The sequence below is a fragment of the Telmatherina bonti genome (assembly GCF_933228915.1).
Source record: "Telmatherina bonti genome assembly, chromosome: 12".
NCBI classification, from domain to species: Eukaryota; Metazoa; Chordata; class Actinopteri; order Atheriniformes; family Telmatherinidae; genus Telmatherina; species Telmatherina bonti.
In genome coordinates, this window is record NC_136610.1 from 22281126 (window position 1) to 22304900 (window position 23775).

The 23775-nt window shown below is 41.1% G+C and overlaps 1 protein-coding gene across 4 annotated transcripts in view; it reads right to left on the minus strand.

The window, feature by feature from the left end:
• Nucleotides 1-10474, minus strand: part of atp11c (ATPase phospholipid transporting 11C (ATP11C blood group)) — a 54830-nt gene extending 44356 nt beyond the window's left edge. For all 4 annotated transcript variants that reach the window (XM_079249558.1, XM_079249555.1, XM_079249556.1 and 1 more), the window contains exon 1: nt 9997-10474. In XM_079249558.1, the coding sequence (XP_079105684.1) occupies nt 9997-10023 (27 nt within the window). In that variant the 5' untranslated portion in view covers nt 10024-10474. The remainder of the gene's footprint in view (nt 1-9996) is intronic.
• Between the last annotated feature and the right edge of the window lie 13301 nt (nt 10475-23775).

Genomic DNA, 23775 nt, shown 5'->3' on the forward strand with positions numbered 1-23775 from the left:
GTATTTTGGGGTGTCATTTTGATTGACAGGTACCCAATCTCCCGCTTCAATTAAGAAGAACGTAAAAACAACTGCGATTTTTAGCCAGTTAACAACGTGACTTAGCTTTAGTCAGCTTACCTTCGTTAGCTGGTTATCTCCTGTTATCTCTGGGTTATTTTGGTAAGCTCTTAGCTACAGGCAGCTCGGAGTCCACTCAATGTCAATCATCCACCATGACGCTCAAAGCCCCCTTTTCAGCTTTACCTCTTTGCCCATATTTGTATTTTCCGGGCAAGACTACACGCATGCCCCTGCCAAGATGGTGATGGTAGGAACCACCCATCGAGATTCAATTCAGCTCTTCAGAAACCTATGGGTGACGTCACGGAGGCAACGTGCATCTTTATATATACAGTCTATGGCTCTGCCACAAGATGGCACAACAACTAAAACGGACGTCGGATTAGTCTATAAAGTACCAAATCCCAACAGAAGTTCCCTTTCCTCTAGAACATTATAGTTAGGCTTTTGATTAAAAAAAAACAAAACTCTGACGTTATTTCTATATTTACATAACGGCCTTTCATAGCTGCTCTCTGCATCCACAGTGGAGTTCTACCCTGACAGTGCACACATGTATATATACACCCACACAGAAAGCTATAACATTCCATCAGCGGACAGAGAATGTGCGTGCGTCTGAAAACACATCAACTAGATGTAAATTGTATAAAATTTTAAGCTTTGTTTTGGTTGTTTTTTGTTTTTTTTTTAAACTCTCCCAGAGAGATGAAGATGGAAACACACACTCTAGGGAGGGGCAGAAGGAGTACTCACTCAGCTAGCACAGATAAATATAATAAAACTAAAATCATTGTAGTTATATTATGGTTTAAAATGGATCCAATATTATTTGGAGGTTTTATCAACATTAATATGTTATCTGAGATCAGAATTTTCAGATTTTTTTTTAACCGCCGCCGTTTGATCATTTATGGATAATTCATTCGCAAGCAAGTTTGATGTGATTTCATAGCCAAATCTAGCTATCACATGATGTGTATATAAGGCTTTTTTGTCATTATCGGGTAGAAATGTAATGCTGCAATGGGTAGGTTATCCGTTACTGCTGCAGAGTTCGTGAGAATAGAATTCAGCAGAGATGATTTTAAGGTTGAGATTTACACCCTGTGGTGGTGTAAAAAAATACATATATCAGAAATTAATTGACACTAAAATTTTGTATTTTGTTGGACATTAATTAGCGTTGGTGTCAATACTTAAATGTCACTTTTGCATCTTTGTGTTTCAAGGAGAGAAACAGATCCCTCTAACAATTATAAACAGGCACTGCAACAAGCTACCTCTCCCCCTTTAAGAAGCTACCTCCACTTATTTTACAACGTTGTGTGTTCTCTTATATTTATTTATGTATATTATATTGGTTGTGATGTTATTTTTCTTTCTGTTCCAGCTTTGACTCAATCAAAAAAAAAAATAAAATAAAAGAATCACCTTCTCCTAGTAGTATTGAAAATAGTATGAGTATGGAGTTGGAAATTTTAGTATTGGGACAAGCCAAACACCCTGAACACTAAGTCCGTATCTAAGCTATATGTTTAAAGCCAGAGTCAAAACAGATTAACTGTGGATACATTCCAAAGGAGAATGTCTGAAATACTTTCCCATATTTGCCATGACATATAATAAAGAAGAAAAGCTCAACTGTTTATTAATGCAAGAACTGCTGCTTCCATTACATAAGTGCGAAATGTAGAGCTCCCCAACCGATTCAGACTTGTCAACCAAATGAAGCCATCTAAAAAAGTCAAATACTTCCACACACACTAGCTTTTAATGCAAAGGGTGCCAGTTGCATTTCATGCTCAGACATTATATTGGTTATTGGCCTGTGACAGGCTGTTCAAGTGCTGCACGTCTGTAATCTCGAGTTCCACCTTTTGCATTTTTCAATATTTTTCAATAGTCCTTTTGCTCAGAAATATAAAACCACCAATCCCTATGTCAGCGAGTTGTTTATAGTAAGTGTTGTCATAGCAGTCTGAGCCTATGCAAATATACCATACATATTTAAGACTTTCACTCAAGTTTTGTCTGTTGCCAGGTAACTAAATCAGTTTTCTATTCTGCCTTCCTTTATGTGAGATATATATATATATATATATATATATATATATATATATATATATATATATATATATATATCATGAACACACACAACAACAATATTATGTAGATAAAATATAAAGAGTTGTTTTCAGAAAAATTAATGTAAACTTTGCGCATACAGGCTCTTAAACAAAATAATCATATTAACACATGATTATCTTATAGGCTTGTTTTCAGGTTTTAAAGCACTAAAATTGTATTCAGGATATCCTAATTTAGATGGAAATATAGCTTCTATAAAAGTCAGAATAAGGTGAAATATTCGCTATTGGGCATTCATTCAAATATTGGATGAATGCCCAATAGCAATCAAATAGTCATTGACTGGCAAGAAAACAATTTCAAGTTTGATTGACGCCAGAATTTAGTATTGCTATGATTTGCATCTATTAGGTAAAAACTAATCAAACCATGCATGTGTAGAAACTATCATCTCATAAGGCAGCTCAGAAGAAAATAAAGCATCCGAAATAAGATAATAAAAAAAAACTTTAAGTGTTAGAAAGATTTGGCCTGAATCCAACATATTAATAAATGCTTCAAGTTAACAATCGGCATTTTAAAAAATTAAACAAAAAATTACCACATACATTGCATAGGCATTAGTACTAACTGTTTTACAGAAAAGGCAACTAAATCAATGAAAAGCAATACTTTGTAATGATACTATAACAGGAGTTACCTCCATTATCGATTCACCATCACTTTGTCTATGTATAAAGACCACATGTCAAAAGCCTACTCTCTCCTCTGTCCGCTGTTTGCACATAGTGATGAAATGCCTCACAATGTAATAAAAATCCAACTTGAACTGAGGGCTGATCCTAAGGAGCTGTTGTGAATAGGCAAAGGCTCATTGTTCTGGTAGCATCCCTGCAGCTGCACAAGACACAGTGTACTGTAGCATGGACTGGTACTGGCCTACATTACACTTTGTCCCTCGACAATGGGGAGGAGGGGAACTCATCTAGACCTCACAACGAGTGTTGCTTCCTCAACTGTTAAACTGCCTAAAACGTCACAAATAGATACAGTAATAACTACTTCTGCAAGAATTAGTAGTTACAAGAACTTCTGAAATGTAACCAACTAAAAACCACAGTGATTTAGAAATCAGGTAACAGTTGACCAAGAGACTTTTCAGACTTGCAGAATTGGTTGTTTCTTTGTGTATAAAGCCAAAAAACCAAGTTTTCCAAATATGCAGGAGAGTAACCTCTGAACATAGTGGTTTGGTTATCCGAGCTATTGTTTGACAGTGGAAAAGAGAGATAAAAATATCAGACAAAAATCGTGTGGAACGCAGCAGATGACAGAAGAAAGGAAATGTGTAAGCAGGTTACTCAATGTTGAGTAACTGCTGTGGTTAGGCAGAGTTTGAGACATGCCAAATACACATACTTAAAAAAAAAACAAAAGACAAATTAAGCAGCTTTTTTTTTTTTTTTAACGTTCTATAAACTGGTTATTTTTTAACTGGTTTATAGGCTTGAACTTTTTTGAGTAAGACTGTTTTAAAGATTACTTGTTACTTCACCCTCTGCAGCCTGAACTTTGTCCCCATGCTGATGGTGTTTTCGGCCAATCAAGCTGGTAAACCCTGGATAGGATGGCTTCAGTGCACTACTTTCTACAACCTCCACACATTTTGTCTTAAGGTCATAAAAAATGCGCACTGTTAAAGCTGCAGCCTAGTCACACTTTTATCTATAATTAAAGAGAATTTAAAGCAGTGTAGCCTTAAATGGAATATGGTTTTCCAGCCAAGTGCACCAGCTCTCTGCATTTGTATGCATGTGTGCGACAAATTCAGCTACTTAGATGAAGGTGCTTGATCCACCTGCTTTTGCCATGTAGAGTAAGGGTTGTAACTTAACTAAACTCCCTACTACAATTGTTTTACTTCCTCCCTTCACCATGGCTGGCAGAAAGCCATGCAATACCAACAAAATGGCAATTACAGTACATCCCACTGCTGACGCTTTAAAAAAAAAAAAAAAAAAAAAATCTCCACCTCAGCTACATCCCTACTGATGACATTATCTTTAATAATGTACCAGGCTACACTAGCTGTAATTGGTTTTCAATTAATTATCCTTGGACACTGCATCAGAGGCCAACAAGACAAATGACAAAAATCAATGTGGCTTTTTCCTTCGTCTGCTAAGAGGGCATGGTTGATTTTGGTTTTCTCACAAGCATTTCCTCCTGCTGAACTCTGACCATATTAAAGAAACTACATTTTCTCCCAGTGATTGAGAAACACCGCCTGCTTGGATGGGAGTTTGCCATGGAGATAATCACCATACTCGGCGGCTTAACTTAGGTACTGGGTAAATGGGAGTGGTAGCACATTCATATGTATTCCACCACTTGTTAAAGTCTCTTTCTCAGTTACCCTGTTATTTTTTTTGTGACTATTAAAACATGGATTGATGAAACGGCGCAAATGAAGACATTTCTTCCATTTCTCCAAGCTCAGACACACACCAAAGACAAAATTACACACAGTCCAAACACCCACATCTCAACATTCTCTTCACATCTCACAGCACAGCGATGCTAGAGCTGAAGCACGGCACAAAAAAAATCTCTGGACGAGCCTTTATACATATATGAATGATGAGGATGCATTCTGAGTGCCACTAGCCTGGCAAGAAGACGTGGGTAAGGAAAAGGAGGAGCAATGTGAGGAGAATTCAAAAATAAATGAAGCTACCTGAATTATTTAGTGGTACAAACTGAGAATTCAATCTGGCTTCTGGGAGAAAGAAGAAAATTGCCACAAAAAGCCATCCATGGTTCCATGAACCACCCACTCAGGGAGCCAGAAAAAGTCTGCCCATTAGGTGGAGAAAGCCATGATGAGAGGTGCAAAAAGGCTACAGGTCCAACCTGCATTTACTCTCGCTTAAAATGTTTCTTAGTCACGCAGGACTCTCCGGTCTAACCCACTATATTTCACCTGCGCTTCCTGCACACCACCTCCCTGCCCAGACTATATATATTTATTATCCCACAGTGTGTTGCAGATGAGCTCCTTTGGCTGCGTTTCCATTACTGGGCAGGGTGCAAGAGGCCAGACGGGGAGAGGAAAGAGGAGAAAGAAATCAGAGTAAGCAATTCTGTTTGCCAGCAGATTCACGGTTGCAAGAGTAATGGGGGGGAAACTGAGCACGGCTCTAATCAATACACTTCTTTTCTGATCAAATAAGCCTGATAAATCAAATAGCTGTACAGGCTTCGTGTGTTCTTTCTCTCAACTGAACTCTTACATGATCAACCAAGAGTGACAACAGAGTTCTTGTATATTTTCAGTTCCCTTATACATTTTCAACAGGTGCTGCTTAACAGGCGTTTATGGTGTTGCTGTTGTATGAATTATTGTGTTTATTGTGTATAAATGCATTTGCACAAAACCACATAAATGTGCATGCGAAAGGTGTCCAAATTAAATTGTAGTTGTGTGTGAAATGCACACATTTTCCACTGATGGCAACTCTTGCCTGACCTGAGACACAGATGTACAACGCTGATATGAGGTCTTTCTATTACGATCACACATACGTACATCCTCGGTCAAAACAGGAACTTCTGGTAAATACAGACGGAGCTGCATCAGGTAGGCCTCAGTACTCAAAAACTAAATTCAAGTGATAATGATTTAATTTCTCAACTGTCTCATACACTTGTAGGTGTTATACATCAGAATCTAACCTAAATTGTTATAATTTTACTTTCTTTTTTTAAATAGTTTTCTAAATAATAGCAAACCCAGGCTTTACTGGAAATACTTTGGTCTTCTTTAGAGCAGTGCATAACTACATTAAGCTACCTCTGCAGCAAACTTCTTACGATGTAGAAAAATTCCTAATTCACAGTCTTGGACTGCATAAAATTTTATTTGGTCTTTGGGTTGCTCAGCAACTTCGGTGCAGCAGCACCAAGCTCTCATCCTGCAGAGTGCAGTTAAGAGTGGCCCTTCACTAAACAGGATCTAACATCTAGTATTGCAAAGACTTCCACTGGCAACTGTGGAGTCCATCAGTGGGGCATTGGGCTCATTGAAGGGGCAAAAGAGTAACAGAGGACTACCTTGACACCACACAAAAGATGACTGTAGCCATTATGTCGTCAGCTCTTGGTTTGTTGACCACATTAAGCCTCAGATTTGTCATTTGACCCATCACTATCTTGGGGTTTCAGAGCCATAAATCACATTGCTCACACTGAGAGCTTGAGGACACAGAACAAGTCCTCTCAGTAGCGGACAGAACGCCTACCTGCTACTTAAACTGGCCTGAGCTGAAATAACAGGATTAAAAATAAATACTAGCAGAACAGTGAGGTAAAAAAAAAAAAATTGACACCTAGCATGATTTACTTAAATTTACTCAGAAAAACAAACAAAATAGCCTTACATAACATCTGAAAAGCATTTAATAATGGCAGAGGGGGTACATGGGAGTATCAAGAGAAAAATTGTATAATCTCAACCATAGATGGAGGCATGTCTACTCCTCATTACTACAGTTTTCTTTAAAGGCCAGCTGCCATAGCCAGACATCTCATTTAAAGCCACCTGTCTACTTTATAAAACATATAATGATTTCATAATTGAATAGTTAGGACTATTATCTTTCAATTTGCCATGTGTATAGTTATGTGTGCTTTTAAAAAATTAAATATAAAGAGTGAATGTGATCAAGTAAATTTCTGTAATGAAACAGTGGTATTAGATCAGAAAATTGAGCTGTCCAGCAAAAAAAAAAAAAAAAAAAAAATCTTACTGGTAAGATACATCCTTGTGGGAAGATGTCTACGTTAGATAAAATTAACTTTATAACAATGTAACAAGCCTTACAGATTTATCTTCTCTTTCACTGTCCCCCCCCCCTTTTGTTATGTTGGAGCCTGTTGCACTCAATTGCAAGTATTTATCGGATGCAGAGGATTTGAGGATTTTTGTGTACAAAATGTCCATCATTTTTAAGTCCAAAAACAAGCTATTCTATTTGGGTCACTGCAGTCAATTACTGCCTTTGTGTTCAGGATAAAGGCACCTGCAGAGCTTTAATCTTATTAGCGGAATACTTTACAAGAGCCAAGGAGAACTTTGTAACAGAGCGGACCGTTTTCTCCAAGCACATGGCAGAAACCTTGTAATTTTACTGAGATGGTGAGTAGGAGGGAGACCTGGAAGTTACCATGGTGCAAGAAATATATAAATATATATACCAGGGTGCTGCCTGGGCAGTGGTGTTTATGTTTGCCTGTGATGTACCCCTTTACACTTAAGGCAGTGGCTCCCACAACGAATACTATCACATTTCCACCAGGTTCCACCTCTCACAGATCACACTGCTGCCTTCAAGGGCTTGAATGAACATCAAAGGCAGCTGTGGGATTTTGCATTCCTGTCAAGAGCATTACAACCTCTGGAGCCTCCCCTCCTCACAAAAAGCTCTGCACCACCCGCTCCCACAGCCATGTTTCATGGTTTTAAAAAGACAGGGTTTTGCAGTACACCGCATCATAGTGAGGGAGTCAAATGAGACGCATCAAGCTTCCTCTGTTCTTCTTGCTATGAGCAGTCACTCGCTCCCCCTCTCCATCTTTCTCCCTCCTCATGATGCACGTGTATCTCTGGTGGGCAAGGGGAGGGATGGTGTGAATCAGGAGGCAGAGAGAGAGCCTGAGATAACAGCACTATGTGCATCAATGACAGTCTGGCTGGCTGCTCTGCACAAAATATTATTTACAGCTCACAGTGAAGAGAAATTACAGCAGCAATCCTCTCCAGAAGCAGAAAAATCAGCTGACCTGGCAACACTTAGAGAGAGGCCACAAGGAGGGTCAGGCACTATAATTATTATATTGCTTCTCCTTATTCACTGTCGGTATCTATACTGCTCACACAGCGTGTAGGGGATTCAGTCCACTGGTGACAACAGGTTAGAGGCACATAAGAAGATGATAAAGAGGTCGTAAAGAGGGGTTTAGCATTTATAAACCTGGCTTTGCAGATAGTTACTAGACTTTCAGGAAGCCCTTTTATGATTAACATATAGGAAGGGCAATGAAACTAATGGATGAACTTTAAAAGGGTACGAGTTAAATTGGCCAATTATGAAATGTGATGTCAAAGCAATTTAGTTGCCAAAAGCCCAGCTTCTCATACATACCAAATTTATTGGGTAAGGAGGAGGATTATATTAAAACAAAGTCTGAGTTTACTACACATCTAAGAAAGGATAATCAGAAATAGTTTTGGTTAAAGATTAACCTGTTGATTATATGTTCTATCAACAACTCACTTTATGATTTGTATATTCAAGCAACACAAAAAGGTATAAACTGCCCAACAGACATTTTGAGAGGAAAGATTAAATTAAAGGGGTCAGTCACACAAAGAAATGGTAGTTGATTGTGTGTGGGGTTTTTTTGTTGTTTTTTTTTTTATTAGTAATGAACTATTTAACTTAATGACACTATTAGTTTTAGATCAGTAGTCTTTATGCCAGTGGCAGGCACATCTTCCCTCATATCTAACAAATTTCCTTCAGGTTCTGTTCACTTTGACTCAAAACTAAAACAAGCATGCAGTTATGCAGTGGTATTTGGTTTTGCAGCTAAATCCATGGCACTAATGTTATGATTTTCATCCAAATGTCAGCTCAATATAATAAATGTGGCACCTATTTCTTCCACCATCCCCAACACACAGAGGGATGGGGTTGTGATTTGACTAATGATGTCTAACAATAAAATGCCAAAAAGGAGCTGATCAAATTTATGAAGCTACACTATGTGATCTAACCTTTCGACTGATTGCACAATATAAAAGTGCTTAATTTTCTGTTGATTCTCTAATCATTTCACACTAACAGTTGGAGCTGATGACAGCTTTAAAAGCTGCACACACAGAAGTATCTGATGATATCTTTGAAGCTTATAATGGAGTGTGTATTTTTGGGATGTGTCTTCAGGCACATATTGGTGCTCATTTTGTTTTCCCACCCATGCCTCTTTAGAAAGTGGAACACTAATTTTTTTACATTACACATTTTATACGGCATTTACATTTTACACTTAGAGGATATTTAGTTTGCGTGTAGGGTTGAGACAGAAGATACATGTCCTTCAACATTTCCAGTATGCGCATTTGTCTCATCCATTAAAAACTTAACCAAAGCAAAGTATTTTAAGTTTGGAGACCTACTGCAGCATCAAGCTGAACAGCATTTGTCATTGCCATTGGCTTTCTGAAAGTATGCCCTTAAAAAAATCACGTAAAGACATGTTCCATACATTAACCTGATGCAGGAAAAGGAAGAAAAGTTGCCTTACAAATAGACTAGGATGCAAGGAATTAAAAAACTAACGCTGAACATTTCAAGGCGCAGAACTCCAGCTTAACGAGACCCTGCCCACTGCTCAAACGAAACCACACTGTATACATAGCGGAAATGCCTTCTTAAAATAAAACAATGACATCCTGCTTATAAGCCCAGATATGCTGGGCATTCTGAATTTATACAAGAATCTAAAATCAGCTTGGCATTCAAGAACTTAGAAGAACCATCTGGTCTGCTGATGATGGTCATGAAGTGAGGCAACAGCTGTCCATTTCACCAGCAAGTTGCAAGTTTGTTGTATGATGGGTGGATTGTCACATTTTTTTCCCCCTGTATTTCTTAACTGGAACCAGGTTAGTGGTGCATTCTTCCCCAGCAGTAAAGGACGCTAGCAGGAGCAGCTGGTTGTCATAAGCTAGCCTTCATTAAGTGTTCGTGTGTGTGTGTTGATGCCAGGCACACATACCAAACGATTGAGTCTCCTCCGTAGCATCCTGTTATTTATTGTCTTTGCAGTACAGATCAACTCTTCAGGTTCCACAAGCTCCACCAGGTTCCGTTTCAGTTTCTTCAGAGAACAACTTTACATGTATATTAGTTAAACGTGCTAGCTCCTTGGCTATCTATTTCCTACACTAAGGTTAGTTCTAGCTATATGAAATGCCGCAGCGACGCTACATCGTTTCCATTTTGTTTGATTTCGATATCTTCGCACCATTCGCATTCTCTCCCCCCTGAATATTTTCCGCGTTGCGGTGTACTAATCACGCTTCCCGTTGCTCAAGCCTGAAACAGTCGCTGACATCTCGGTCTGTGCCCTGTTGCTTACACTCGTACAAATCATTTGTCGCTCTCGGGTCTGCCTCCCTGTTGACTCGAAACTGCCCACCGACCCGGTAAAAACTAACTTCTCCAGGCAGTCCCTGCGCACAGGTCGCCGTACCTCCCTGTCAAACAATTTCACTCCAACAAACACAGCAGCCCACAGACGTTCCCACGTTTACTGGCTCCACCCTTATGGTCGCAATGCACTGTGGGTAATGTGGTCCAACGCCTACCAAGCTGCAAAATATTATTCATTAGATTATTATTGCAGTTTTAAGATATCTGAAACAGAAGCAGTCTGTCAAGCTGGTTTTTGTTTTGTTGACTTTCCTGCCAACGTTTCTTTAACTAATTTATAAAGCATCTAGGTGCAAAAACACATTTGTTTTGGTATAAATGCTATGTTTTTGGAAATGGAAATTAGGCAAGAAATATGAAGAAAAGAAAGACTTTGGATACATTATCAAAACCAGTGAGGAACTATGATAAACCTCTTATTGTCACCTTTCATGCCTCTAACTTGATGTTAAAAGGGTGCGTGCAATTAGAAGAAAACTTGACAAAATTGTATTCCTTTGGTTAGCACGAATTTACATCCATACATGTGTTCAGGCTACGATTGGCATCAACTACAAAGTAGCCTATATTATATACAAAATTCATGCTATCCAACATTATAATTTTGGAAAGGAAAAAAAAAAAAAAAGCTGGAATCCTGTGAAATAACTGAACAAGTGAACTAGGTATGTAAAACTGGAAAGAGTAACGCCTCTCTGCAATAAAAACATTAGTTTATAGTACATTTATATTGGACATTAATACAGAAATCAGATGGATGTTGTATAAATGTATTGCATAGTCAGATATCAGTTAAGCCTGTACAAAACTTTCATAAAGGCTTTTGTCTGAACCTCTAAATCCCAAAAGCTTTAGGTGCTGAAGGTCATGGTGGCCATTTGGAAATCTGATTTTCTGTTGTTTCTCACAAACCTATTTGCATTTTTTCTGCAGCATGGCATGACTGACCTTCCCAGCTATTTGCATGTGGATCCAGGTTTGCATTATTTGTAGTTTGGTTGCTCCCTGACTTCAGTTAATTTGAAAGAAGGAGTTTGTGCAAGTAGATTGAAATGTAGACATACTTTCATTTAAAAATATTATTTATGCTCTAAAGGAAATACACTCACTCTGAGTTATGAATGTGCTTTGTGTGTGTGTTTGTGTGTTGGTGTTTATGAATTTTATGTGTAAACCGCCTGGCCTAAATGGTTGGTGTTTGACAACCTTAAATAAGAAAGAGGACGAAACTTTACATTTTACAGTCCCTTACTCAGGTTTTCTTTCTCTCCTTCAAACATTAAATTTAATATTTTGTTGGTTTACAATTGACACCACCACCAACATGTTCAGTTACAGTTCCAAATATATAGCTAACTTACAACAGTAACAATCTTTTGAACTTTTTGAGCTTAAAGCTAAATATAGTCAACCATCAAAAGCACTCTTTTTTTTTTTTTTACCATCATCCTGTTTGTATTATATAGCTCCTAGTGTTAGTGTATTGTATCAAGTCAGATACAAAAACATCATACTACTTCAGCAACTAATAACACTATATGTGTTCCTATGTAAATCTACTCATTTGGATCCAATTTGTTTGAATAAAAACAAAGAAGAAGGAGCCAAGATAACTAATTTACTTTATTTTCAAATTCCCTTTTCAAAACCTTATTTGATTTCCGACCACTTTCTATGTAAACACAATAAACAAAAACAAAACAAAACAAAAAAAAAAGACCGGCCATTTATTTGGTCATGACCACAATCCAAAATTACATGACATTAGATTTCTTAGATCCCAAGCAATACAGGTGTTTTAACATTTTAAACACAATTCAAGGCCACCAAAAGCTGTAAGAAAAAACAATAAAAGGCACAAAAAAATGATGATCGCATAAAGAGGAAGTACTATATGCAACCCAAAGTTTGACTCTATCATCACCTACTGGCTAAATAATGTAGTGCATCATCGTGAAACAGCAGAAAAGAGGTCTTCACCAAGGGAGGAAGAAATTTGCATGCTGTTGGATATGTGTGTGTGTGTGTGTGTGTGTGTGTGTGTGTGTGTGTGTGTGTGTGTGTGTGTGTGTGTGTGTGTGTGTGTGTGTGTGTGTGTGTGTGTGAACTGTTGATTTATTTTTCAGATGCATCATCTATCATAAAATAAGATGTGATGTAAATGTCACATTTCCTCCATTTCTAGCACCAGATGTTTAAGGACTGGTTGCACAAAGATTGCTCTGGAATATTAGATGAAAAACTAAACCTGTCATAAAGTCCTACGGAATTTTCTTTCTATGATAACAAGATAATACCAGCTTTGGAGGGCTGTTAATCCCAAGTATCCCCAAGTATTTTAGTATCACTCTGTTGTCAAAAGTATGTCCTCTAAATACAACATGAATCCTAAAACTTTTTGAAGTTATTATAAAGATGATCAGATCTGTTGAGAAATACAGACTTCTGACTGTGTTTCCTGGGGATAAGGTCAAGGTAACTTTTAAATCAGATAAGTTAGTTGTCTATCATTAAATACAGGGACAACTTTTACCCCTTTGCTCTTTTCTTGTAGACTTTCCATGATGATCTTGTCAATGAGAAGATCCATTCTGACAGAATGTTTCTAAAACAGAATAAAGCTGAGGATGTAAAAATTTTGTGACCAGCAGGTAAATGAAAATGTCATCAGTCATATGTATGAGTGTTCACGTTGATGTAACATAAAAGATTAACTTAATGATTTGTTTATTTATTTAATCAACAGATTTAAACTAGTGACAGTGATTGAAGAGGTCACTAATATATGATCAAAAGTTAAGAAATGGGAAAGGAGACAACTTTTTTTTGTCTATTGGCTACGATAAAATGGCCTGGTCTGGTGGCCGTGCCTTTGCCCACGTAACCCGACAGGGTTACATGGGCCCCACCTCCCGTGGGCTCACCATCTGCTGGAGGAGCTGGAGGAGTGTAGTGCAATGTGTCCTGGGTGACAGCAAGAGGCGGGGACTGTGGGGGTCTGAGTCCCGGCTGCAGAAGCTGGCTCTGGGGACATGGAACGTCACCTCTCTGGTGGGGAAGGAGCCTGAGCTTGTGCGCAAGGTTGAGCTGTTCCGGCTAGATATAGTTGGACTCACCTTGATGCATGGCTTGGTCTCTGGAACCAGTACCCTCGATAAGGGCTGGACCTTCTTCCACTCTGGAGTTGCTCATGGTGAGAGGCGCCGAGCAGGTGTGGGCATTTTCATTAGCCCCTGGCTTGGTGCCTGCACGTTGGTGTTTACCCCGGTGGACAAAAGGTTAGTTTCCCTCTGCCTCTGGGTGGGTGGACGGGTTATGACTGTTGTCTGTGCTTATGCACTGAACAGCAGTTCAGAGTACCTACCCTTTCTGGAGTCTTTGGAGGGAGTGTTGGAGGGTGCTCCTTCTGGGGAACCCCTTGTTCTGCTGGGGGACTGACTGACATGGGCAATGACAGCGAGACTTGAAGGCGGGTGTTTGGGAGGCATGCAGTGTGGTTTTCATCCTGGTCGCAGAACAGTGGACCAGCTCTATACCCTCTCTGAGGTCCTGGAGGGGGTATGGGAGTTTGCCCAACCAGTCTACATGTGCTTTGTGGACCTGGAGAAGGCGTTCGACTGTGTCCCCCGCGGGCTCCAGTGGGAGGTATGCCGCGAGTATGGGGTACCAAAAGAACAAGATTTCGTATATGTTATTATGCATGTAATAATATGTTATTATTATCTATTATGTATATGTACATAATAGCTATAATATAGTAGCTAGCTAGGTATCTATGAAGATGAAGAAAGCAGTACAAGTTTTGAAGCCTGAAATGGTGTTTAAAAGGAGTAAAGCAGCTGAAAGACAGTGAGCCGAAGAATGTGGGAGAGGTTAGGGCCGTCCTAGGATTCCTTGGATATTATCGCACTTTCATTCAGGACTTTTTCAAGGATTTCTAGACCGTTGGTCAAGCCCATAGAGAGTCCTGGTGAGTGTAGTCAGAAAGCCAACTCAGCTAAGTCCAAGACTCAGCCAAAGCTTAAAAACAGTGACCAGTTATCATCAAAAGTCCCCGTACAGTGGACAGCAGAACATAGTGGTGTAGTTTCCCGCCTTGTTGACATGCTGACAAGCCCACCCATCTTGGCCTACCCAGATTTTAATTTGCCCTTTGTCCTCCACACCGATGCGTCAAATGAAGGCCTGGGAGCGGTGCTTTATCAGCAACAAGAAAACAAACTCCGTGTAATTGCTTATGGCTCCAGGACACTTACACCTGCTGAGAAGAACTACTATCTGCATTCCGGCAAGCTGGAGTTTCTTTCCATGAAAAAGGCCATCTGTGATAAGTTTAAGGATTATCTCTATTATGCACCTATTTTCACTGTATACACGGACAATAATCCCCTTACTTATATCCTGAGCACGGTGAAGTTAAATGCCACTGGACATTGCTGGGTGGGTGAGTTTGCCGTTTTTCATTTCACCATAAAGTAAAGACCTGGTAAATCAAATGCAGATGCCGACACCCTTTCATGCTACCCAGTCCTTTTTAAAGACTGTCTTAGTGAGTACAAAGAGGTCATGCCCCCCGAGGTGGTTTTATGCAATCTGGCAGGGAGACAAAGCTGGGAGGGATGGAGATGTACCAATGGTGACTGCATTAAACTTGCATCAGAGCAGTACAGCCGCACCGATCCGTCTGTCGATCTCGCGCTCCATACTTCACTCACTCGTGAACAAGACCCCGAGATATTTAAACTCCTCCACTTGAGGCAGGACCTGACACCCGACCCGGAGAGGACAAACCACCCTATTCCGGCTGAGGACCATGGTCTCAGATTTGGAGGTGCTGATTCCCATCCCGGCCGCTTCACACTCGGCAGCGAATTGCCAAAGTGAGAGCTGGAGATTACGACCAGATGAAGCCAACAGGACCACGTCATCTGCAAAAAGCAGGGACCCAATTCTGAGGCTACCGAGCCGGATCCCCTCAACACCTCGGCTGCGCCTAGAAATTCTGTCCACATAAGTCATGAACAGAATCGGTGATAAAGGGCAGCCTTGGCGGAGTCCAACCCTCACCGGAAACTAATCTGACTTACTACCGGCAATGCGGACCAAGCTCTGACATCTGTCCTACAGGGACTGGACAGCTCGCACAAGGGGGTCCGGTACCCCATACTCCCGGAGTACCCCCCACAGGAGCCCCCGGGGGACACGGTTGAACGCCTTCTCCAGGTCCACAAAGCACATGTAGACTGGTTGGGCAAACTCTCACGTCCCCTCCAGGACCCCAAAGAGGGTGTAGAGCTGGTCCACCGTTCCGCGGCCAGGACGAGAACCGCACTGCTCCTCCTCAATCCGAGATTCGACTATCCGGCGGACCCTCCTCTCCTGGATCCCTGAATAGACCTTACCAGGGAGGCTGAGGAGTGTGATTCCCCTGTAATTGGAACACACCCTCCGGTCCCCCTTCTTAAAAAGGGGGACCACCACCCCAGTCTGCCAATCCAGCGGTACTGCCCCCAATGTCCACGCGATGCTGCAGAGGCGTGTCAGCCAGGACACCCCCACAGCATCCAAAGCCTTAAGGAACTCTGGAAGGATCTCGTCCACCCCCGGGGCCTTGCCGCCAAGGAGCTTTTTGACCACCTCAGCGACTTCAGCCCCAGAGATAGGAGAGTCCACCCCTGAGTCCACCAGCTCTGCTTCCTCATCGGAAGACGTGTTGGTAGGATTGAGGAGGTCTTCGAAGTACTCCCTCCACCGACCCACAACGTCCCAAGTTGAGGTCAACAGCTCCCCATCTCCACTGTACACAGTGTCGATGGAGCACTGCGTCCCCCTCCTGAGCCGCCGGATGGTGGACCAGAATCTCCTCGAAGCCGTCCGGAAGTCTTTCTCCATGGCCTCGCCGAACTCCTCCCATGCCCGGGTTTTTGCCTCGGCGACAGCCGAAGCCGCATGCCGCTTAGCCTGTCGGTACTCCAGAGTCCCACAGGCCAAGAAGGCCCGATAGGACTCCTTCTTCAGCTTGACGGCATCCCTCACTGCTGGTGTCCACCAACGAGTCCTGGGATTACCGCCACGACAGGCACCAACGACCTTACAGCCACAGCTCCGGCTGGCCGCCTCAGCAATAGAGGCACGGAACACAGCCCATTCGGACTCAATGTCCCCCGCCTCACTCGGGACATGTTCGAAGCTCTGCTGAAGGTGGGAGTTGAAGCTCGCTCTGATAGGGGACTCAGCCAGACGTTCCCAGCAGACCCTCACAACACGTTTGGGCCTGCCAGATCTGACCGGCTTCCTCCCCCATCATCTGAGCCAACTCACCACCAGGTGGTGATCAGTTGACAGCTCCGCCCCTCTCTTCACCTGAGTGTCCAAGGCATGTGGCCGCAGGTCCGACGATACGACTACAAAATCGATCATCGAACTGCGGCCCAGGGAATCCTGATGCCAGGTGTACATATGGACACTCTTATGTTGGAACATGGTGTTCGTTATGGACAATCCATGACGAGCACAGAAGTCCAATAACAAAACACCATTTGGGTTCGGGGGGGGGGACCATGCCTCCCAATCACTCCCCTCCAGGTCTCGCTGTCATTGCCCACGTGAGCATTGAAGTCCCCCAGCAGAAAAATGGAGTCCCCAGAAGGAGCACCCTCCAGCACTCCCTCCAAGGACTCCAGAAAGGGTGGGTACTCTGAACTGCTGTTCGGCGCATAAGCACAGACAACAGTCAGGACCCGTCCCCCCACCCGGAGGCGGAGGGAAACTACCCTTTCATCCACCGGGATAAACCCCAACGTGCAGGTACCAAGCTGGGGGCTGATGAGAATGCCCACACACCTGCTCGGCGCCTCTCGCCATGAGCAACTCCAGAGTGGAAGAAAGTCCAGCCCCTTTCGAGGGTACTGGTTCCAGAGCCCAAGCCATGCGTCGAGGTGAGTCCAACTATATCTAGCCGGAACCGCTCAACCTCGCGCACAAGCTCAGGCTCCTTCCCCACCAGAGAGGTGACGTTCCATGTCCCTAGAGCCAGCTTCTGCAGCCGGGGATCGGACCGCCAGGGTCCCCGCCCCTTTTTGATGCCCACAGATGGTGAGCCCACGGGAGGTTTTACATACATACATATATATATATATATATATATATATATATATATATATATATATATATATATATATATATATATATATATATATATATATATATATATATATATATATACATATATATATAAATATATATATATGTATATATATATATATATGTATATATATATATATATATATATATATATATATATATATATATATATATATATATATATATATATATATATATATATATACAATTTCTTAATTGCAGAGTACAACTAAATACATCCACACTTTGAAGGAACACATGTGAAATTATATAGTAAACAAAAAAGTGGTAATAAACCAGAATATTTTTTATATTTTAGATTCTTTGAAGTTACCACCTTTTCTTTGATGACAGCTTGGCACACTCATAACATTTTCTCAATCAGCTTCATAAGGCAGTCACTTGGAATGGCTTATTAATGGTCTCAAATGAGTTCCTGGAGGTGTTGAGCACTTGTTAGATGCTTTACCTTCACTCTTTGGTCCAAAACATCCCAAACCATCGCAAGTGAGTTAAGGTCAAGTGATTGTGGAAACCAGGTTGTCTTATTCAGCACTCCATCATTCTGTTTTTTGGTCAATCAGCCCCTACACAGTCTGGAGGTGTGTTTAGGATCATTGCCCTCTTGAAATACAAATGATAGTCCCACGAAGTGCAAACCAGATGGGATGGCATGTCGCTGAAGAATGCTGTGGTAGCCATGCTGGTTAAGTGTTCTTTGGATGTTGACTAATTTATCGACTGTTTCACTAGCAAAGAACCCCATACCATACCATACCATAGTCTCCTCCTGCATGCTTCACCGTGGGAACCACACATATAGGAACCATATGCTCACCTTTTCTGCATCTCACAAAAACATGGCGAATGTAACTAAAAATCTCAAATTTGAATCCATCAGACCAGAGCACAGATTTCTACTGATATGAGGTCATTCCTGATGTTTCTTGGCCCAAATTGGTTTCTTTTTCTTATTGTTCACTCAGAAGTAGCTTCTTTACAGCAATTTGACCATGGAGGCCCAATTTAGGCAGTCTCCTCTGAACAGTTGATGTTGAAATGCATCACCATCTTGAATTCTGTGAAGCATTTTCATAGGCTCTTATCTGAGATGCTGTTTATTTGCAGTTTCTGAGATTGGTGACTCTGATAAACTTATCCTATGCAGCTGAGGTAACTCTTGGTCTTCCTGTCCTGAGGAGGTCCTCATGAGAGCAAGTTTCAACATAGTGTTTAATGGTCTTTGTAACTACAGAATACCTTCAAACTTTTTGAAATTTTCCTGATGGACTGCCTTATGAAGCTGATTGAGAAAATGTCATGAGTGTGCCTAGCTGTCATCAAAGCAAAAGGTGGTTACTTTGAAGAATCTTTTTTGCATATAGCTAATTTACATGCACTGATTGCAAAATAGAGAACATGGTTTGTCAAACCATGGTCATGGATTTAAAAACAGATGGCACAATTTAGCAATTCATTCACAGTGATAGCCTCTGGCTTTTTCTTTTCTTTTTTTACCCACTGGCACCTGCCAGGCTCCACTCAAGCTTGAAAAGTTTTTGATATGAAATATTTTGGCTCCATTAAATTGATTTTGGGGCTGCACGGTGGTGCAGTGGTTAGCACTGCAGCCTCATAGCAAGAAGGTCACTGGTTCAATCCTTGGTTTGGTCAGTGGCCTTTCTGTGTGGAGTTTGCATGTTCTCCCCGTGTATGCATGGGTTCTCTCCGGGTACTCCGGCTTTCTCCCACCATCCAAACACATGCATGATAGGTTAATTGGTCACTCTAAATTGCCCCTGGGAATGAGTGTGAGCGTGCATGGTTGTTCATCTCTCTGTGCAATGGACTGGCAAACTGTCCAGGGTGTACCCTGCCTGTCACCCAAAGCCAGCTGGGATAGGCTCCTGCTTCCCCGCAACCCTGGATTGGAATAAGCAGTTTGGAAAATGAATGAATGAATGATAAATTGATTTTCAGTTATATTTATCTGCTAATATTTAATCTTACTTTGATTATAACTGTACCACTCTTTCCTACATTAAGCAAATAGCAGGTGAGAGCAAGTAGCATGTATTCATGTGGAATCCCTTAGAACACACTGAATCTGGATACATGCTGTAACTATTTGAAGAAAATAAATAAACACTGTAATGAATTTGGATCCCTAAAATAGTTTTTCCATTTCTTTCCCATTCTTCATAGCAAAATCAAAAACTGAATTTTACCTCCCGTTTGGACTGAGCTGAGATGGTAGGTTTTAAGAAACAATTTCCTAAAGAGGTGCAGTCTCAGATTTAAATTTGGAAAATGTTTCTATTCAAATGATATCTTGTATATTTTGTTGATATTAGATCGATATCAAATAGCAAGGTGTTGCATGTGTTAAGCCTTTTCTTTCTGGTTTTATATAAGTGCATGTGTTCAGTGAGTACAATTTTATCTCATAGATTTTAGACCCCTGACAAAGAAAAGCTAAAATATTACAAATAAAAAAGTCATATGTGAGAATTCCACACAGTACAGTATAGTCTCTCTCTCTCTCTCTCTCTCTCTCTCTCTGCATGTTGGTCACTTTCTGTAATCACTGATTGCATACAAATGAATGGTTCACAGTTGCACTGCAATATCAACTGTGTCCACATGGTGGCAGCCCAGGAACATGAATGAGATTGCTGCTAAGTTAAAACCAGTAACAGTGCAGAGCCAGTTTTAGTTTGTTTTATGATACATTTGATACATTTAAAGACAAAACTTTTTTAAATGTAATTGCTTTGTAAAGGATACTGTTAAAGATTCACATTAGGTTTTGTAGAGGGTTGGTTTGGCAAGAGTGTAGCATTGAAAATTCTTAGGTGAATAAGGAAAGAACTTCAAGCAAAGTGTCCAAAAAAAATCAATCTTAAAAATCTTAAATCTTAAAAAAAAAAATGAACTCAGATAAAAACTTTGATGCATGGTTTGCTGTATTTAGTTTGATAAGAAAATGTCATTCTAATCAGCCACATAAAGGGTTCAAGATTTCCCTACACCCCACTCTCCATGTGTGCTCAATAATACAACTATAAAGTTTTCTCAGAAGTTGGACTAATATACTCCTGTACAATGATGAGTATGCCTGCAGAGATGAGGGAACGAATGATGTTTTTCACACAACCTAATACAAAACAGCTGGACAACAAAACAGTTTGAGCTAATTTAACAACAAACCTAAAGTAAAACCTAAAGTAAAGAGATCCTCTACCTTTAAAATCTTATACATACATACTCCCACTTGGACTCTAAACACTGCCAAACAAGACACAAGAAATATTTCTCTACTTGTCGGTGACAGCTACTTCTATCATTCTGTCTCTCCATTCAAGCGTTTTTACTCAAAGTGTGCTGGTTGTGTTTGTGACACCACAACAGCCAGGACTATGTTGAGCTACAGATATACTGTAAATAGCAGCCTATGTGCTTCTGGTAGGCATCTTTTTTTTATCTTGTTGCCCTCTGGAAGGCGCTACAGGTCTCTAAAAGTGTGCACTTCAAACTTCCTGTAAAGTATCTACCAAATTCCTGTAAATGAATGTGACCTGCCTATAAGTGTGTGCAACTAACAACTAAATGAATGTATTTGTGTTATGATGACTAAGTGCCATATATACAACATAGTGTCCTGATTCTTAAACCAATATTTTTTATTTAATTCAATAGTTTTGTGATTATGAGCTTGTTGTGAAGTCTACACTTAGTACCAAGGCACCCAATTTAGTTTTAAAGCTGTGAGATGACATTATAGACATTAATTTAAACATATAAAGTTCAGTCTCTGTTTTTTAATAAAAAAAATTACTTGAAATATCTACTGAGAGCAGCTGTTGGCTCAGTTTTGATCCTGGGTGCAATGTACAGTAGCTACTGCCTTGTGAGGACATTCCTCTAGTGGTTCTGGCCCTGGTTGTCTCATCCGTAGTTCTGAATTTAAACTGACAGCCCCTGTGGAGGAGTCGGGAGACTTCCCCAGCCATCTGTCTTAGAGCAGCGACCCCCCTTCCCTCCCTCCACTCATCCCTCATTCCCACACTGGGTCTTTGTCAGCAGTTCCTGTCCCTGGACTAGGCGTGGCGTGCGCAGAGGCTGGGGCAACCGTGGGTGCTTTCAGAGGCACCTGCAGATGGGACAAAGGGCCAAGGGTGCTGGGGCTGAAGACAGATTGATGCTTTGTGCACTGAGGCTGGAGAGAGCTGGAGAGGGAGAGCAAGCGAGAGAGGGGGGATAGTTAGCTGAGAAGTTTTCAGGGAGAGGATTTCAGGGGGAACAGCGGTGGGTTTGGGGTGAAGGTGGTGTGTGTTGGGGCATGTTGGGGAAGGGGGGGTAGTCTGTCACTCCAGTCTGTGTGAGTCCAAGCTTTGGAGGACCCAGAGAGATTGACAGCTTTTGTAGACTGCATCTCGGCACAATGGTTGCACTTTAATGGGCGGTAAAGCTCGAGCAGAGCTTTGGGGAAGTTTCGGAGGGGAGGTGGTGCTTGGTTGTGGTTGTGATGGTGGCGTTGTGGGCAGGCTAAGAGATGGGGGGCCAAAGGCTTTACTGCTTTGCTTGGTAGGGACCAATTCATGGGTATTCAATCCAAGGCTCGTTATTCACTGAATGCATCCAGTGGAGGAATGCAGTAGCATCAATTAGAATGTGTTAGCAGATAGCAAAGCAGGGAAGAAAAACCTTTCTCTCCCTTTTGCTCACAGGACAACACGGTCCCACTATAGGAGGTGTCAGAGCCACAAAGCCTTTTTTGTGGGTCTCTCTCCATTACATTACCAGTGCAATATGTAAGGTGGGGACTCTTTTGATTTAAATTAAGTGGAAAAAACACTAAATCCTATTTTTATTCAGCAGGGATAATGGTGTTATACTCTATAAAGGTCTTTAACTACTTATCTGTGGCTTAAAATCTTCCTCAGCTCCCTTTTCAGTCCACCTCAGTGTCTTATTCTCATTGGGGGCATTATATTTATTCAGCAGTGGAGGGTCAAAGACAGACTGTTAAACAAAGTTGCTTGTAGCCTTAACTGCCGCATCACTTCTAATTGTGTATCACTAGGTCAGTGGTTTGTTGTGTTGTCCCTCAGTAAGAAAAGAAGAGCGGATATGAATTTAAACAGTATCTTGTAAGGCATTGTTTGGAGTGGGCTCCGGCTGCCACTTAAGAAGCAGAGGACCTTTTGGAAAAGTTTTCTTCTTTAACTTTTTAAGACAGTGATATAAAAGAAGAGGATGGAGAGGAAAACTGTTTGATGGTGATCACACGTCAGGGTTGACGTGCCATTCTCTACCTTCACTAGAGAGAGGCCAGCCGCACATGCCGTTCACACTAATTAGACTGCACTTAATTGAAGGCTTTTTCAACTTGAACACAGAAAACACATTCTGTATTTGAAAACAATGAAAAGCTTTAATTTCAAACAGTCATATCATTAGTCGTTGTCACTAAAACATCCCTGCTACTTTTTTAATTCGAGCTATTTGAGAGAAATTTGGAAACAGGCATCACTTTGGGGAAGAGAGTTACTGACTTGAGCAAACTGATTTTTAAATGTCCCATCCATGCACTAAGCATCCATTTTGTCTCCAATTTCCTTGCTTTTAACACAAGATGATACAGATGGCAAGTGTGCTGAAACGAGATTGTGAATTTTTGTTCTCCTTAGGTTTAATGAGAACTAACTGGCAGGAACCTCTTGTAGAAAGGTGTGGATTTCAATATGAGCAATTACGGTTCATTTGAAGCCAAATGAGCCAAATTTGCATCCCCTGAAAAGAAAACTAGAGTTAAACTGTATGAAAAGTGCAGTAAATTGGGGCAAACATCGCAATGTGCAGAAATGCATCTCCGCTGTAATTGTGTAATTGTGGAAGAGCTCTAAATGCACGGCTCAATTAAACTTGCTTCTTCTGCACGGCAAAGAATTGGCAGGTTATTATGCAGGAAAGTATCAGGACATTTAAATAGCTGCCTTCTTCATGGGTGGGGATGGAGTGTGAGATCATTTGCAGCAAAATGGAATATCTGATCAAATATGGACAGATGTCTTCATACATGTTAAGCGGCTGTGAATTGGATTGGAAGAGGCTAGATGGATAGATGGCCTCCTCTAAGAGATAGAGCTTCCTGCCCTCAGTACTGAAGGGGCACAAGAGGGAAAGGGTGAGAGAG